The sequence below is a fragment of the Talpa occidentalis genome, unplaced genomic scaffold, assembly GCF_014898055.3.
Source record: "Talpa occidentalis isolate TD23 unplaced genomic scaffold, MPIMG_talOcc4v2.1 talOcc4.10, whole genome shotgun sequence".
Taxonomy (NCBI): Eukaryota; Metazoa; Chordata; class Mammalia; order Eulipotyphla; family Talpidae; genus Talpa; species Talpa occidentalis.
Window position 1 is genome coordinate 44,577,839 of NW_023600993.1, and position 16,047 is coordinate 44,593,885.

Genomic DNA, 16,047 nt, shown 5'->3' on the forward strand with positions numbered 1-16,047 from the left:
GAGTCATTCTGGTCCTCCACTTGACAATGTCAGTGAACCCCTTAGCCAACCCTCTTGGTCTGTCTCAACCACAGTTTCCTCATCTACAAAATGTAGGTAATTATGGCCCTGAGATGTGGGGTCATGCATGTAAAACAACCATTACATAATAGTAAATCCCAGTTACTAAGCATTTACTAAATGCCAAGCACACCTATAACTGCTTTTGATATCTTGTTTACTTTTCCTAACACTATGAGTTAGACGGTTATTCTTCCCATTTGCCAGCAAGGGAAGGGATCGGAGGTGAAGTCACACTACCAGGCAGCCTGGCTTTGGCTTTGCCATCCGCACCACTGCCGCTGGTTGCCCCCTACCCAGGAAGCCTTATGTCAGTGGTGGCCTATAAGAATGGTGGCTAAACAGTTGTGCCCAGTCAAGGCTGAATGAAGACCCTTCTACCTCTGAGCTGGGTCCCGGGCTGGGGCTTCACCAGCGCCTCCCCATGGTAGATGTTCGAATTAGATATTCCCTTTCTAAGTGCAGTCAAGAAAGCCAAGGGTTTTTTGTGGTTTTTTTTTCCCCTTTTATCTGTCATTCTTTAAAATTAAAACATATTTAGTAAATGAAAGTAGCTTAGGAGCACAGACCAAAGTTTGGGTCATTTCCCCCTAGTGTCTCAGAGGATACAGCAGAGACATAGTGGCAGATTTTGGAAACAGCCTTTCTTTACATTCAAATATATTGTTTAATTTCTAACTGTTGCATTTGAGATCAAGATTATTGACATTTTTTTCCTTCCAAATGTTTCAGCTTTGGTATTTCTGGTACTTTCTTCTCGGTAAATAGTCACCTTGTTTGAATGCTATTTATTAATTTCAAGTTTCATCAGAAATGATGCATAAAGGCATTTTGTCATGGATTGACCAAAATAAAAGTGCTCTTACATATCATTTAACTCCAACTACCAAGGGTTAAAATCTTAGAACAGTGTAAATATTATTTAATAACAATAAATCTACTTCTCAGGTGCTGATTCTCAGCTGACTATATCAAGCACTTTCTGTATCAAACCACTTCCAGTGGTTCTACTTCTGCCTCATTTAAACCTTGGCATTTGAAAATTTTATAAATGAAGACATTGCTCAGAATTATAAAGCAATATTTTACAGATTAGCCCAAATACTGTTAATTTCCTTGAAATCGTGCCGCTTTGAGAATGAAGACAGTATATCACAATGCATGGGGATACAGGCTTTGGGCTCAGCACACCAGCATCCAAATCTCAACTCTGCCACTTAGTAATTGTGTCACTTTGCACAACCTGTTTCAAATTCCTTATGTGTAAGGTGAGGCTAACCCAGTTCTTGAAAAGATAAATGAAGGAAGAGCATTTCACACAGTCCTTGATAACCAGTCAGGGCTTAATAAGTGGCGGCTCTCTTCTCCTACCAGCTCTATCATTATACACGCTTTCTCATTGTACCAGAGTCTTCCATCTACCCTGCAGTTAGTGGAGACATCATTACTTTTGATTCCAGCTCATCTTTATTTATGCTTCTCCAGCAGCACCACTCCTCAGTTGCATCTATTCTCACCTAAATCCTCAGATCCACCTTTTGTGGCACTAGAGGTCTTCACCACATAGTAACATGCTGTTCTTCCTCTCATCTTCTCATTTCTCCAATAAAAATGTCATTTCTCCAATAAAAATGTTGCTCTTGGGCAGAGATAATGTCCCTAATAGCTGGCTGAGTCCTAGGTGATTAGTAAATGCTTCACCCAGTGGTTTCCCATTCACGGACCCAAATGAGAGCTGTTCTCCAGATCAGGGACTGTTTACCTTGGGTCTGAGGCCAGCTGCTGCTGCCACTCCCCAGGCTTCAGTGCGTCCTTCTGAGCTAAATGTCTCAACTGAGGAGTGTGGAGTTTGAAGAGGACTGAGTATGCGTTAATACATGTAAGAGCATAGAAAGTGCCTGGTCCACAGTTAGTGTCACTGGTACTCTCTGCATTTTTAAATCAAACTCCGATGTTTAGGTGAAATAACATTGTATACATGGATATCTTATAACCCAGAGCCTTTCCAGATAAAGACCCAGCAGATCAGATCTTTGATGCTGTCCTAATTGCTTGGCCTTCTGCTGCAGTAATTTTATAATTATCTGGCATATGTTGAGAGAAATGTAATAGAAAAACTATATAAGAGAAAACCATTAGGACTTCAAATTAATCACAACCTTAAATTCATCTTAATATTCAGAAAAAAACTTACGACTCAACTTCATTTATCTTGATTAAAAGACAAATAATGTGCTATTTGGGGAGCTGATGGTGGTCAATATGGTGTGTGTGTGTGTGTGTGTGTGTGTGTGTGTGTGTGTGTGTGTGTGTGTTTGCTTGCATGTGTCTGCTTGCCTGCCTGCCTGCCTGCCTGCCTGCCTGGTGGTTTTTTGATGTTACTGCTGCCTGGAGCTGCAGTGAGCTGTGGTTAAACTTCCTTGGGTAAAGAAGCAAATTGGAGACACTAGTGAGTCTTATTCCAGGATCATCATACTGAGCTCTGATGGATTTTCATTGCATCAGGCCATGGACATATGAGGCAGACTTGATTTACAGGCTAGAAAGGCATTATGTTGACCAGTTGGCTGGAAAAAAATAATAGAAAGCACAGGTTTTTAATGACTGAGATGAGCCACAACCTTTAAAGCACTGTGGTGTGCCGAGTAAATAGCTCTAAAGTTAACATTGTCTTTTCTTAGTTTTTAAATAGAGTCCATTTGCTTAATCATGGCACCATAAGTTTATTGTTTATTAGGAATCTGAAATTCTACACTAACATTATGGAGTAAATGTCCACAGCCTATTACACTGTTAACAGTGTCACCCTATCCTTGGAAATAGTTTTGTCTTTCATTTCTAAAAAAAATAGGAGAGAACTGCTGCCTTCTGAATACGGGAGTGTTTGTGACACTTGGCTCTGGCCCTTTAGCTAATTTTTTGCCTCTTGTCCAAAAATGAGTTTATCCTTGGTTAATCTTTTAGACTCTCCAGTTTGTACATAGTAACCCTTTTCTCAAGTTAAGCTTACTTCCTCACCACTTGTTCATTATCATAGAATCATACTATGCTTACTTCTAATCACTTGAAGTGATTAGATAATTTTGGAGGGTTTTTTTTTTTTTTTTTTAACCATGCATTCTGCTAAATATTCGGGGAAACATTTTGGCTCTGCTTACTTTGTTAACGCTGGTTACATCATTATGGGCGCTATAGATTTCTTGGGCGTGCAAAATGATTGCATATTCATGAACATCTTCAATCCTGAAATATTTGTAAATAACTTGGCAATTTTTTTTCATAAGGTGGCCTATTAAAATGATTAGGTCTTTAATTGTTCACACAGAAAGAATTTGTGCTTACAGAACACCACCTATTTGATAAGTAACATTTCCATGCAAAGCAATTTGGATTATGAACATATAAGTCACCTTCCTTAAACAAAGTATGAGATGCTATTTTCCACTTAAGAATGATTCAAGTTTGAAAATGTCAATAGATGCAAAAAGCCACCCTAGAGCTTTGCTCTCTCGAAAGAAAGTAGAGAAGGAATGACATAGTCAATGTTAACTGTCACCAGATGAAGAGAAATCAGATTGTCAGGCCTGGATCTATAACATTCTTGCCAAAGTAGGACCTCATTTACACATACAGATCTTCATACCCTTTGCTAAGAAAAGCATCTGTGGCAGTTTAGATGTTTGTGCGTTTGCCAAAGATCTTTCACTCTGAATAAAGTAAATGTCATGTCTGTTGTTTATCTCAAATTCAGCAGAGTATTTTTAAAAGGAAATATTTGCGGGGGAGGGTCGAGGGAAGAAGAGAAGAAGGAGGGTTGGAGCTCCAGGGAGTGGGGTGTGGCACTTTTACAGCACTCTATCAATTGGGGCTGGGTTAATCAGCTTTTAACATACTTGGGATTCATGAACTAAAAATGTCCTTTGAAGTGACAACACTACAATAAATTGGAATGTATGGTCTTCATGATGCTATACCTAGTTTGTCAACACCAAAAAATCCAGTTAATTCCGTCTAACTGATTAATTGGCATCGTGTAGACACAGCTGTCTTGAACTAAAATCTTGAACACTTAAACATAGAAGGCATTGTACCCAAAGCCAACTAGTACAATGACACCTACATGTAATTGTGTATAAAGATTGCTTAGACTTCAGAGATTGGAAATAGAACTGTATTGCCCCAAGTTCAAGCTGGACCCCAATTGAATAATTGAATAGCAAAAAAAAAAAAAAAAAACCAACAAAAAACAAAAAACCCACCTTAAGTTACCATAAAATGTTTATCTAGCCTTGGTAAGTTCAGACTTTTAGTTAGGAATGCATGTGGTAATTTAACTATATAAATTGCCTTAATACAAAAAAATGGTAATTATATGCCTTTATTAAATAAACCGTATTCAATCTAGTTGAGAGGCATTTAAACTTATGAGATCCTAATGTACAGTAAATCCTGAGACCTCTCTTGAGAACATCTATTTCATATGATACAATTATATCACTCTTTGCAAAAATCATGTATTTGTTTTCTGTAATCCCTTATCAGCGTTATTTGTCTTATGGAAGAATTTTATGTGATTCTGAATGTCATTTTATTCCCACAGATGACATGGAAGCTATTCCTGTCAAACAGTTTGTTAAACACATCGGTGAGCTCTATTCTAATAACCAGCATGGGTTTTCTGAGGATTTTGAGGTATGTATCAAAACTATATTAATTTCTAGAAGCCTCGCTCTTATTTACAGGGGTTTTTGGAAAACTGAATTTACTCCAAAGACGGCAATAAGTGAGGATGCGAAGACTGTTTTTCCTTTTTCCTTTCTTTACACTTAGAATTTTAACCAGCATTCTTGTCCCAGTAAAGTTGCATGTGTCCTGACCACGTACTTCTGTAGCAGACTTAGTGATAGAAAAGAGCAAACCTGAGTTCTCTCTTCATCTTAATTCTAACTGGGACAACCGTCATATTACAAAGGACAGGACTCTGAATTCCACGTCCTCTCTGGGATGTACACAGTGTAGAGGAGGCAGCGAATTTGAAGCCTGGCTAAGCGGATACTGGCTCCGTGCTCATGAGCTTCATTATCCTTGGACCAGTCACTTCATCTCTGATCCTGTTTCCTCGTTTTTTAAGATGGTGTTAATGCCACCTATATCCTAAAGTTGGAAAAAGTAAATGATTAACATCTTTGAAAGTGCTAGGGTAACTGTTAAGCCCATGCAAAGGTTGATAGTGGTGGTTTTCGCAATCATTAATCCTTGGAGAGAAGACATGGGTTAACACAGCCTTCTGATTTTAAGAACTGGTGTGCAGGAAACAAGGTGGAGAGCAGCACGCATCACCCTGCCAGCTCTGGGTTCTGTGCCAGTTCAACAGTGACAGGGTGTCAATGAGGAGCTATTAAACAGACTGCCCTTTTCTTCACTGAGGCGCTTAACTAAGGCACATCTCTGGCAGCAAGAGTTGTGCCGAGGAGGCCAAGTTTTCATGGCAGCTCAGCTGTCTTCTAGCTTTGTGGTGAATCGGTTCCTTTCTCTGTCTCATTTCTACTTTAAAATGGAAACTATGATGCTGCTGCTCACCTGCCCGCCTCTTTGCACACAGTGGGTTACGTGAGCCAATGCAGAGTAATGGAAGGGTGCACTTTGACGTGCTCCAGGAGCCGTGCAGGTGACATTTTCTGCAAGGACCATGAGAAGTAAAATTAGGCCCCTGTCGCTATGCAAATCCAGAGTCGCAAAGGCCATCCTAAAGGCAATTATATCAACGAATCATTTTTAATGAAGTCTTTCTTAGCTTGTTGTTTATATTTTGTATTTTGAGCAGGCTCAAAGCAAAAGTGGTAGAAAAAAGGAGCCCTCTGATTTATTTTCCAGTGTCATATGTTTTGTGGAACAGACAAAAACATGTCAAGTATTTAATGTGGCTATTAGATGCTTACCCAAAAAAGGTGCCTATTCAACTACAAAGAACATGGTTTAAAGTCAAACATTTTGTATTCATGAGGACAGCAAATATGTGTGGTGTTAAAGTGATTTAGTTCAATTGACTGTTGGCTGGATGACTGAGCAAGAATATTGAGGCATTTAACAATGTTGATGGTATTCAGGACAAACATTTATCCTCTGGAGATCAGAATTTGATCAGGATGATCAAATGCAACTCCAGTTTCTCAATTATTTATGATTTGAGACCCCAGTGCTATTCATCACAGCTGGTTTTGACACCATTTAATTATTCAAAATAATCAGCTACACCTCTGTAAACTTAATCTGACTTAAAATGGGCTTTGCAGCATCAAAATCATGCCTCTTAACAAATCCTGGGCATCTGCACCCTTTTCTACCCTTAAAAAAAATACTATGGCTAGAAGCTTTTGTCGCCTATATTGAACTTTATAGCTTAAGCATTAGTTAGCTGGTGGTTAAGAGAGTGGGAGGGAGGGCGAGGCAGGGAGGAGGGAGGCAGGAGGCATTGTTCTGCACTGTCATTTCCCATCTCTTCTGGTTTGAAAGGTTTAAAATCAGGTAATCAAAATAGGAAGACTATCCTTTCTTCTGTGAATAAGGCAGCAACATACAGGGAGGGGGGCTGAGGACCAGACAGTATAAAAGTGTACTAACATATTGTCATCTTCTAATTTAGGGAAAATTTGAACTACTTTAAAACAGGAATTATTCCTTTATTGTAGCCCTGGTAAAAGGGAAAACTGATAACTGATTATAGAAGCAACTGTTCAGGCTATTTTACAAACAAGAGACAGACGACAGCAGGAAGGTCCGAGAGAGAGAGATTTTGTGTAAATTGAAAGACAGCAAAACAAGACCCTGATTATGCTTGTAAGAGAGCAGTTAGCTGCACCCCAGATTTCCAGGTCCTTTTCTGTGGAATAGCAGTGGCTTCTGTTTACATAGCATACCGCACGCATTACTTAGTCCTCAGAGCGAGAACTGTTTTAATGTACGTTTTATAGATGAGGAAATTTTGTCCATGAGAAAGCTGTGCTATCAGGGGGCTCTGTTTTGAAATGGCAGCAGTGGGCTTAAGATCGGGGTGTCTCAAGCCCACTGTTCACCTTGTAGCCCTCCAGGCTCTCATTAACTGTCTCCTAAACAGAAGTCAGGAGAAGAAACCAAAATTGTCAGTGACTGTCTAGAACTGACTATGTAATAATCCATGTGCCAGTAATTGCCTTCACCAAAAAAGGCGGGGGGAGGGGGTTGCAGAGAGCAACCAAAATAAGGAGTCCTTGACTAAGAGTGCTAGGACCCTGATCTTTAGAGTCTAGAAACTTCCCAGATAGTTATGAATCTGTCATTAAAAATGTAGTACCAATCTGAATGGAGACCTAAAATTAATCAAACAAATGTGAAGATTATAGAGAAATAGCACTTAACAGTTGATACTTGGCCATTAAGAGGAGATAAAACAACTCATCAAAATTACTGAGTGCCTCCTAGTCTCTGGATCTATATTGGTGCACAGAGAATAGAGACCTTGTCCTTGGGAGTTCAGTCACAAGGAAATGGGGGGCGAGGGGTGGCATGTTGGAGACAAGAATGTACACAAGTAAAGCAGGAAGAGGGCAATGCAGAGTAAGTACCAATACGAACAGCTCTGGAAGAGGAGACAGGAGAAGGGCTCCTGTGAATTCTGAGTGGTTTTTTCAGAGTTCTACTTGCCCCATCTTGGTTTAAAATCTTGGATGGAGATGGAAATGGGAAAAAAAAAAAAAACCACCTATTAAATAGCTGCCGTAGTTTCAGAACTTTGTGGCTTGAAGGAGAAATAGAAAAATAATTCGGTGGCAATGCTGATGTTGGGCTAGAAGTGATGCCAAAAGTAAGGTTTCTGTCTTGATCAGACATATTCTGGAGACTGTTCAAAGCAGGGACATTATACCTCTAGCAGATACTGCAGTCACTGGAAATTACATTTATCCTTGTCTCAATATACTGTTCATGAATATTCCATCCATTACCTGCATAGACTTCAGCCTCCCTCTTGACCAGCCTTCACAGTCATCATCCGAGAGGCTTCTACGGTGCAATGTTAGCACACTCTTTGAAGAAAAGGGAGGAGCGAGGCTCTGGGGTCAAGGGAATTAATAAGCAGGAGTCTGAAGCAAAGCTGAATGCAGAGATGAGACCAGAGGTCCCATACCCCTTGATGAGATCCTGGGGGAATCGCCTCTGTTCCAATTAACTCAAGCTGAGCTAAACTTGGGCCGGTTGCTCATCCTAAATCAAGAGAACAAAGCTTTGTCCACCTGAGCCCATGTGCTGAGGGACCAGTGGCCACAGTGACATCATGTGAGATGCAGAGATGTAGTGTCGCCACGGCGTGGCGTGGAGTCCCAGGGTAGACTGCCTCCGTGCACGGGGACAGAGAAGACCCCATAGAGCTTCCTCTGTGACAGAATGCCAGCTGCGTCTTCAATAGCTTCAAGAGAAATATTTTAAATCCTCCATATGAAAAAAATCATAGTGAGATAAGTCGAAGTTTTTATAAAGATTGAGGGGGGAAAGTGACTTAACCCAATCTCACAAATCACCTAAGGAAAGTTATTTTAAAGATTAGCTACAGGGCAGTAGGCGCTACGATGTAGTGCTCTCCAAAAGTGGGCTGGGTTCCTGGAGGGGTAAGGCCATCATTTTCGATAAAGGCCTGTGGCTTCAGACCGGGAGGGAAGAACAGGTAATGGCAGTGAGGCAACAGCAGGAAATCATGAGGTCTTTCAAAAGCAATAGACTCGAAACTGTCTGGCATGGGGAAGGGTGCTAGCGGGAGATAGGATGGGAAAGCCTCACTCAGGAATTTGGAATCTGTCCAAAGTCTCAGAGTAAGAGAATAGCAAAGTCAAAGCTGCAAGGAGAAAAGCAGCATAGCCACAGTTTGTAGCGTGCTCAGAGGAGAGGCAGGGAAATGCGAGACACGGTGGAAGCAGTACCGGGAGGGCTGCTTCTGTGTCCCACACTCAGCCTGGGGCTGCTGTCCTGGGCTGAACTCCTGAGTCTGTGGAACAGTTCCCTGAACACAGTGGGGACCGCCCGAGCTCAGACTGAGAATGTTAGATACGCTCCGTCTAACACTTGGTACCAGGTCCAGAATATTCTCTCTTCGGCTTGCTTTGTGAAGCTGAGGACTCTGAAAGATTGCTGGATGTATTTTTCTTCAGTTATTATTTTCAATTGAGCCACAAATGGTAGAAAACTGGGTCCCCACCTGCCCTTGGACAGCCTCTGGCTTCAGCCACACCAGGCATAAGGTCATCCAGCCCTGGTCCTCTCCCGAGAATTCTGAGTCAGTCCACTTGTAGTGCTCTTCTGTGTCCGTTTTTAAATTTTGACTTTATTGGAAACCTCTTGCTTTTGGTTAGCTCTTGTCTGTGGGCATGTGCCTGGTGATACTCAGAATATTCATTTTGAGAATTCGAGTTTTGTTATAGACAGTCCAATACAAACAAGCTTAAATATTAAACTGTGTTTCAGCGCCGAATAGAGCACTACTCCACACAGTCCATCAGCCAGTGTCACTTCAAAGGGTTTTAACACCTATTAAAATCACATTAACTTTGAAATGCCAGTTCTGATAGAGAAAAGCCACTCCAGGATCAGATGATATTATCAGCATCTAAATGAGCCAAGCAGCACTGCAAGGAATTACAGATGACATTATTATCCACAAGACAAAGTCAGAGGCCTTAGGCAAACCCCCGGGGTTCTAATAAAATCAGATTTAACATTATTTATGACTATTCTTTGTTTTCTATCATTCACATAATTGGAAAAGTGGAATAGAGGCAACAGATCTGACCAAAGGTTTTAGATAACAAAGCGTTTGATTGGCCATATTGAATGACTGCTTTAAACAGTGCAGACAGCTGCTCCCAAGCAGACTGGTCAATTGCATTATATTATAATAGAGGCCCAGCCTCAGTCTATGGCCAGTGCAAACAGAGCCACACAGAAGGGGGACAAATATCAATAAATGGGATGAATCTCAAATGAAAGTATTTTTATGCTAAAACCTCTCAGCACCAGCCAGACACCTCAGCATCAGACACCTGAAGGAGGTATATGCCAAAGGTATGGTTTTCCAAACCCCAGAGCCCAAGGATTTCAGCTTAATTCAGGGATTTGTATATAGATCGAACGTAATGTCTTTCAGAATACACTTCCATTTTTAAAGGTTTTCTGTTTGGATACTTTTCAAAAGAATATACTACCGACTTCTGAGGCAGTTCTAAAAGGCGGGTCCCCCAAATATTCTGACTATGGCCAGCATTGCTTCTGTCCTCATAGGTGTTCAGATCTGAGACTCATGACTTTGTGCTCACACTTCATTGTCGTATTGGAGACAAAAGAGCCGAAGGCGGCCATCAGCTCCTTGAAGCCTGAGTTTGCCAAATTCCAGGTTATGAAACATTTTGGAATAGAACAGAAAAAAGCAAAGTTTGTCCCATTTTGTAAGAGTCAGAGGAGAGGAGGGATTGTCATGAAACACAAACTTCCCCCAGAGAGGTGTGCTGAATTAATGCCTGTGGGGCTTTTTCGTTTTCATTTTTTTAGTGGACAACTGGAACGACCAGCAATTGTGAAAAATTCCATAGACAGCTTCCAAGACTCAGCGAATCTATGGTTTCTGTGACTAAATAGGGAGCCTTTGTGTTCATACCTTTGTTAAATTCTTTGATTTCAGTGAGTTCCTCCTTGGAGAGAAGAGAGGGACTCCTAGCAGGGAAGTGACTAGAAAAGACAACCAGCTCCTCGTTTTCCTTATGCTTAATGTAAAAGCTGTGGAAACATCCATAATTGCTATGCAATTCCTTTGTGAAAAAAAGTCTCTGTGTTCCTAAACTCTGTTACATCTGTTCCATGTAAAACATTTCTCCTGATAATTTTGTGTCACTTTGCTCCTGCTCTTTGTGGCATCTGTGCACTGCTAATGGCTCCCTGATTAGTTGGGTTTGGAGCACACAGGGTAGAAGTATTTAGTTTTTCAGCAACCTTACCTGGGTTACTTCTTCCGTGGCTGTTTTTCTAAAGAAGGATAATTTAAGTAAAGTTGGACATAACAGGTAATTCTCTAGGACTGTACATAACTGAGCCATGTATGATTATTGGGTTGAAGATCCGTGTCATTTCAGACTGAGTCCTTGTCTGAAGTCTGATAGTTCTAAACAAGGTTATATAGTCAACAAACATTGCAAATCATGCTTGAGAATATCTTTCTGCTTGGTGTATTCCTGTTCATTCTCTAAGGCTCAGGTGCATTATCTCCTGTCTAAAACCTTCCTCTCTTCCTGTATGCTCCCATCATAGTTTCTTCTGGCGTCTTTTCTACTAATCACATCTGACTGTCATTACCATCTTGTACATTTTTCTCACCCACCAGACTAAGACACATTCAAAAAGAGATGCTGTTTTGTAATCCCAGGCCTAGATCAAAATGTGGAATAAAGTAGATGATTGATGAATTATCTTCACATCTTTCACACATTTGTTACGGCTATGTCAATAGTTACCCCTGAAGTTGAGTTTGGGGAGGTAATGGTGTCTATAGCCGGGGAGTAAGTAATATTCCATGCCTCTGAATCTGTAGTTTCTTTCTACAACCGTACTGTTAAACTTGTGAAATGCATCTAAAATCTTTGAAATCTTCTGCTTGTTTTCATCCCTAGGAAGTACAGCGCTGTACAGCTGATATGAACATTACTGCAGAACATTCCAATCATCCAGATAACAAGCACAAAAACAGATACATCAACATTTTAGCATGTGAGTAATAAACTTTTAACTCTCCTCAACTGCAAGGAAATTAGATCTTCATGCTGAGTATAAGCTGAAAGCCAAGTATCAGAATTAGGATGTCCAGAAAGAATTACAATTGCAAGAACGCCTCATTAGCCCGATGTCCGGTGTATAAGAAGTGGGCACATTTCTGCCTCCTTAGCCATTCATTAGATGCCAGTTTGATAATAAGGTGATGAAAAGGAAATGGTCTGAGCTTCACTATTTTCTCATGAACTGATTTCATATCAGACGTGGGAAGCACAGTTGGAATGTCACTTGACTATCCTGACATTGCTTTTAGCCAGTGAGAACCAGATTTTCAATATAAATGCCAATAATTGAGTCAAGAGAGTTGAATTTCAAAGTGATCTTTCTAAGACTACCTTAGCTCCCTACCTTACATGATGAGCCTCTGGTCCTTATGGCCCATATGCTTAAGTCAGGAGAATCCAGGAGGTTTGGGATTCAGATTAATAGGCATTGTTCTTGGGGAGCCTCGAGGACCACCTAAGCACAGAATGTGGTCAAAATGCTACCTGCCACAGACATTAAGGCTTGCATCACTAATGGAAGAAATATGCTTTGCTATTAAGGTCAGGGGCACAGCTGTTTATTGTAAATACACATTATGATAACACATAACACAGAATTTTATATAATAGCGTATTTAAATTGGACCATTTAAATTTGAACACTATAATAAAGACTCTTCTTAGCATACTATTTCAGTGACCTACAATTCACACACACACTATAATGTCCACAATTTGAAGTTAAATGTAAACTTAAGTGACATTACAGTGGTTTTTAGTATGTGAGAGAGTTGTATAACTGTTGCCACTATCTCAGTTTTAGAACATTTTCCGTATCCCAATGAGACCCTCATACCCAATTTTTCCCTCTTGCACAGCTCCGAAAAACCTACTTCCTATCTCTATATGTTTTCCTATTTGGACATTTCATATAAATGGAATCATCCAGTATATGGCCTTTTGTGCCCACTTCTACTGAGTATGTTCAAAAGTTATCCATTTGGACTGTATATCAGTACCTCTTTCCTTTTTATAGCTAAACGCTCCATGGTATTGATACCACATTCTGCTTATTCATTCCTCATGTGTTAGACATGAATTGTTTCTACACTTTGACTACTATAATGCTGCTCTGAACATTTGTTTAGGTTTCGTGTAGACATGTATAGGTATAGACAGAGGAATGGAATACCTAGGCCATAGGGTACTTTATGCTTAAATTTTGAGAAACTACTGAAATGGCTCTGCCATTTTACATTCCCACCAAGGTATGAGGGTTCCATCCTCTCCACATCCTCCCTAACACTTGCTACTTTGTTTTTTTGTGGGTCATTTTGATAATTTTTGAGTGTGATATCTCATTGTGATTTTGATTTGTATCTCTCTAATGATTAGTAATGTTGAAGCTTTTCATGCCTCCCCTCCCCCCAGGCTGAGTTATTTAGCACCCCTGTTATTGACAAATCAACAGACCATAGAATATGGGTGCCTTGGTGGTGGGTGTGAGGTACAACATACATCTGAAGTGGTTTGATCCTTTATCTCTACCTCATACAGTGTTGCCTCCAAAAAATTAAATAGGGGCCTCCCCGGTGGCGCAGCGGTTGAGCGCTGGGTTGCGAAGCTGCACGCGGCCCCTGCAGCGCCAGTTCGATCCCCAGCTGCTCCCCGGCCACCGGAGGAGGGTCCCACATGGTGCGCAGACCTCTCCTGCCGCCCGCTGCTCCCCTCAGCAGTGTACTTGGGTCCTTCTGCCTGCTCTGCTCCCCGCTCTGGCTCTGGTGAATTCTCTCACCCTCCCGCGCTTCTGACTGTACCCAGTGCTTGTATAAATAAATAAATCTTTAAAAAAAAAAATTTAAATAGAAAATTTAAGAAGGCAAAAAAAGAGTAAGGGTTTATTTCTGGAGTCTCAATTCTTTCCATTAGTAAGTCTATCTCACTTTATATCACTACTACACTGTCTAAATTACTAGCTTTGTAGTAAGTTATGAAATTAAAAAAAAACTGAGTTGTCCAACTTTGTTTTTAAGATTATTTTGACTATTCTAGCTTCCTTGTGTTTCTAATAAATTTTGGGATCAGCTTACCTATCACTGCAAAAATGTTGCTAGAATCTGGATTTGGATCATATTGAATGTGTAGATTAATTTGGGGAGCACTGCCATCTTAACAATATTGCCTTCTACTTCATGAAGACAGGATCTTCCCTTTCTTTTAGGTTAAATTTCATTTCTTTCAACAATGTTTTATGTCTACATTTTACAAATATTGTGCTTCTTTTGATAAGTTTATTTCTAAGGGTTTTTGATGCCATTGTAAGTGGGTAATCAAAGACCTTGGAACTTGGTTTTGAAATATAGGAGAAGGAAGTTTTTGAGGGTTGCAGGTTGCAGTTGCTTTACATGAACTAACAAAGAACCTCAATTTGCCTGTTTGGGGTACTCTCAGGTCAGTACGTGAGGTAGAAGTGCCCCTGGGTTTTGGGGATGGCTTTGAACTTTTAGTTATCTGCCAAAGGGCTTCTCCGGGCGCTCTGAGAGATGCCGCGTTGCCTGTTTGCCTTGCTTTGTGCTTTAGAAAGCTGCTAGATTTTGAATTACACATTTTTTTTTCCTTCTATAGATGATCACAGTAGGGTGAAGTTAAGACCTTTACCAGGAAAAGACTCTAAGCACAGCGACTACATTAATGCAAACTATGTCGATGTAAGTCAAATGTTTTTTATAAGCCTGTTTCTGGTAATTGAAGGGTACTGCAGAGACCATGAACACCTTTTAATACTGCAAAGAGCTTTCACTAGAAACACAGCCTATTCACTATGGAAGGCACTTGAATGATTAACCACTCCGTGATACTGCTTTCGTCTTACTTTGTGCTGTGTCATCTTTGAAGGGTTACAACAAAGCAAAAGCATACATCGCCACACAGGGACCTTTAAAGTCTACATTTGAAGATTTCTGGCGGATGATTTGGGAACAAAACACTGGAATCATTATCATGATTACGAATCTTGTGGAAAAAGGAAGAGTAAGAGCCTCTTGGCTTAATATCTTAATCACATTCCCTCATTCAGAAAGTATTCCTGGGCTACCTGCTTTAGGGTACAATTTGACCAGGTCTAAGAAGTTACAGAAGTGAAGTGTCCTTTCCACCCACACCTTGCTTGAGGTCTGTTGAGAAAGAGAGCTAAGTACTTGCAAGAATAGATTAAATGTGATGATAGAAATGAAGAAAGTATAGGGTGAAAATGCAGCCTCTACTATAAAGGAGCTAATAGCTGAGGGGATATTTAAGCAGTGAGGCAGGCTTAAAAGAGAAGGAAAGACATCCCAGGTACAAGGGACAGATAGAACAAAAGCAAGGAAGTAAGAAGAAACTTGTAGTCAGGGAACTAGTATTGACAATAGTTCAGACCCAGGGATGCACAAGCTTGCTTAAACATCTTGCCCATGATCAGGAAAACTTTTAAGATGATGATATTTTAGAATTTTAGGTTATGATCTTACATTAGATGAGGCTGATTTAGACTGATAAAGGGCTAAGCCAGCAGAGTAGGAGGAACTCGTGCAGTAAAGCAAGTCAGAACAACAAAGACAAATACTGAACATTCATATATCACACATATATTTGACAAAGTACTTAACACTAGTAAGAGAAGTTAAGTTTCTGAGGTGAAGGGCAGGGAGAAAAGGTGAAGAAAGTTTGGCAGTGGGACCAAAGAAAGGCTGCAATCAGGACTAAGGTTTAGGTTTGTTATTCAGAATCGCTACAGCTTCACTTGGACTGTGGAGTCCCTCTTTGCCACTGGCGACCCAAATTTAGCTATAAGCAGGTCTCTCCTGACTGACTGCAGCCCAACTTCCCATGTGATAAACACTGTCATTTGAAATCACATGGACAATTACAACTTTTTTCTTGTTGCAGCGAAAATGTGATCAGTATTGGCCAACAGAGAATAGTGAGGAGTATGGAAACATTATCGTCACACTGAAGAGCACAAAAGTACACGCCTGCTACACCGTTCGTCGTTTTTCCATCAGAAATACAAAAGTGAAAAAGGTATGGGAGGAACTGGACCGGCTGCCAGGGCCTCTTTTTAAATGTGCATGAAAATAATTATCCAAACGAGAATGACCAACTTGGTTTTTAAAGTTATTTC

General features: G+C 40.5%; 1 protein-coding gene across 3 annotated transcripts in view; it reads left to right on the plus strand.

Moving 5' to 3' along the window:
- PTPRG (protein tyrosine phosphatase receptor type G) overlaps positions 1–16,047 on the plus strand; it is a 671,624-nt gene that overhangs the window by 633,926 nt on the left and 21,651 nt on the right. For all 3 annotated transcript variants that reach the window (XM_054695203.1, XM_037492051.2, XM_054695207.1), the window contains 5 exons: positions 4,661–4,752; positions 11,742–11,838; positions 14,511–14,593; positions 14,781–14,915; positions 15,813–15,947. In XM_054695203.1, the coding sequence (XP_054551178.1) occupies positions 4,661–4,752; positions 11,742–11,838; positions 14,511–14,593; positions 14,781–14,915; positions 15,813–15,947 (542 nt within the window). The remainder of the gene's footprint in view (positions 1–4,660; positions 4,753–11,741; positions 11,839–14,510; positions 14,594–14,780; positions 14,916–15,812; positions 15,948–16,047) is intronic.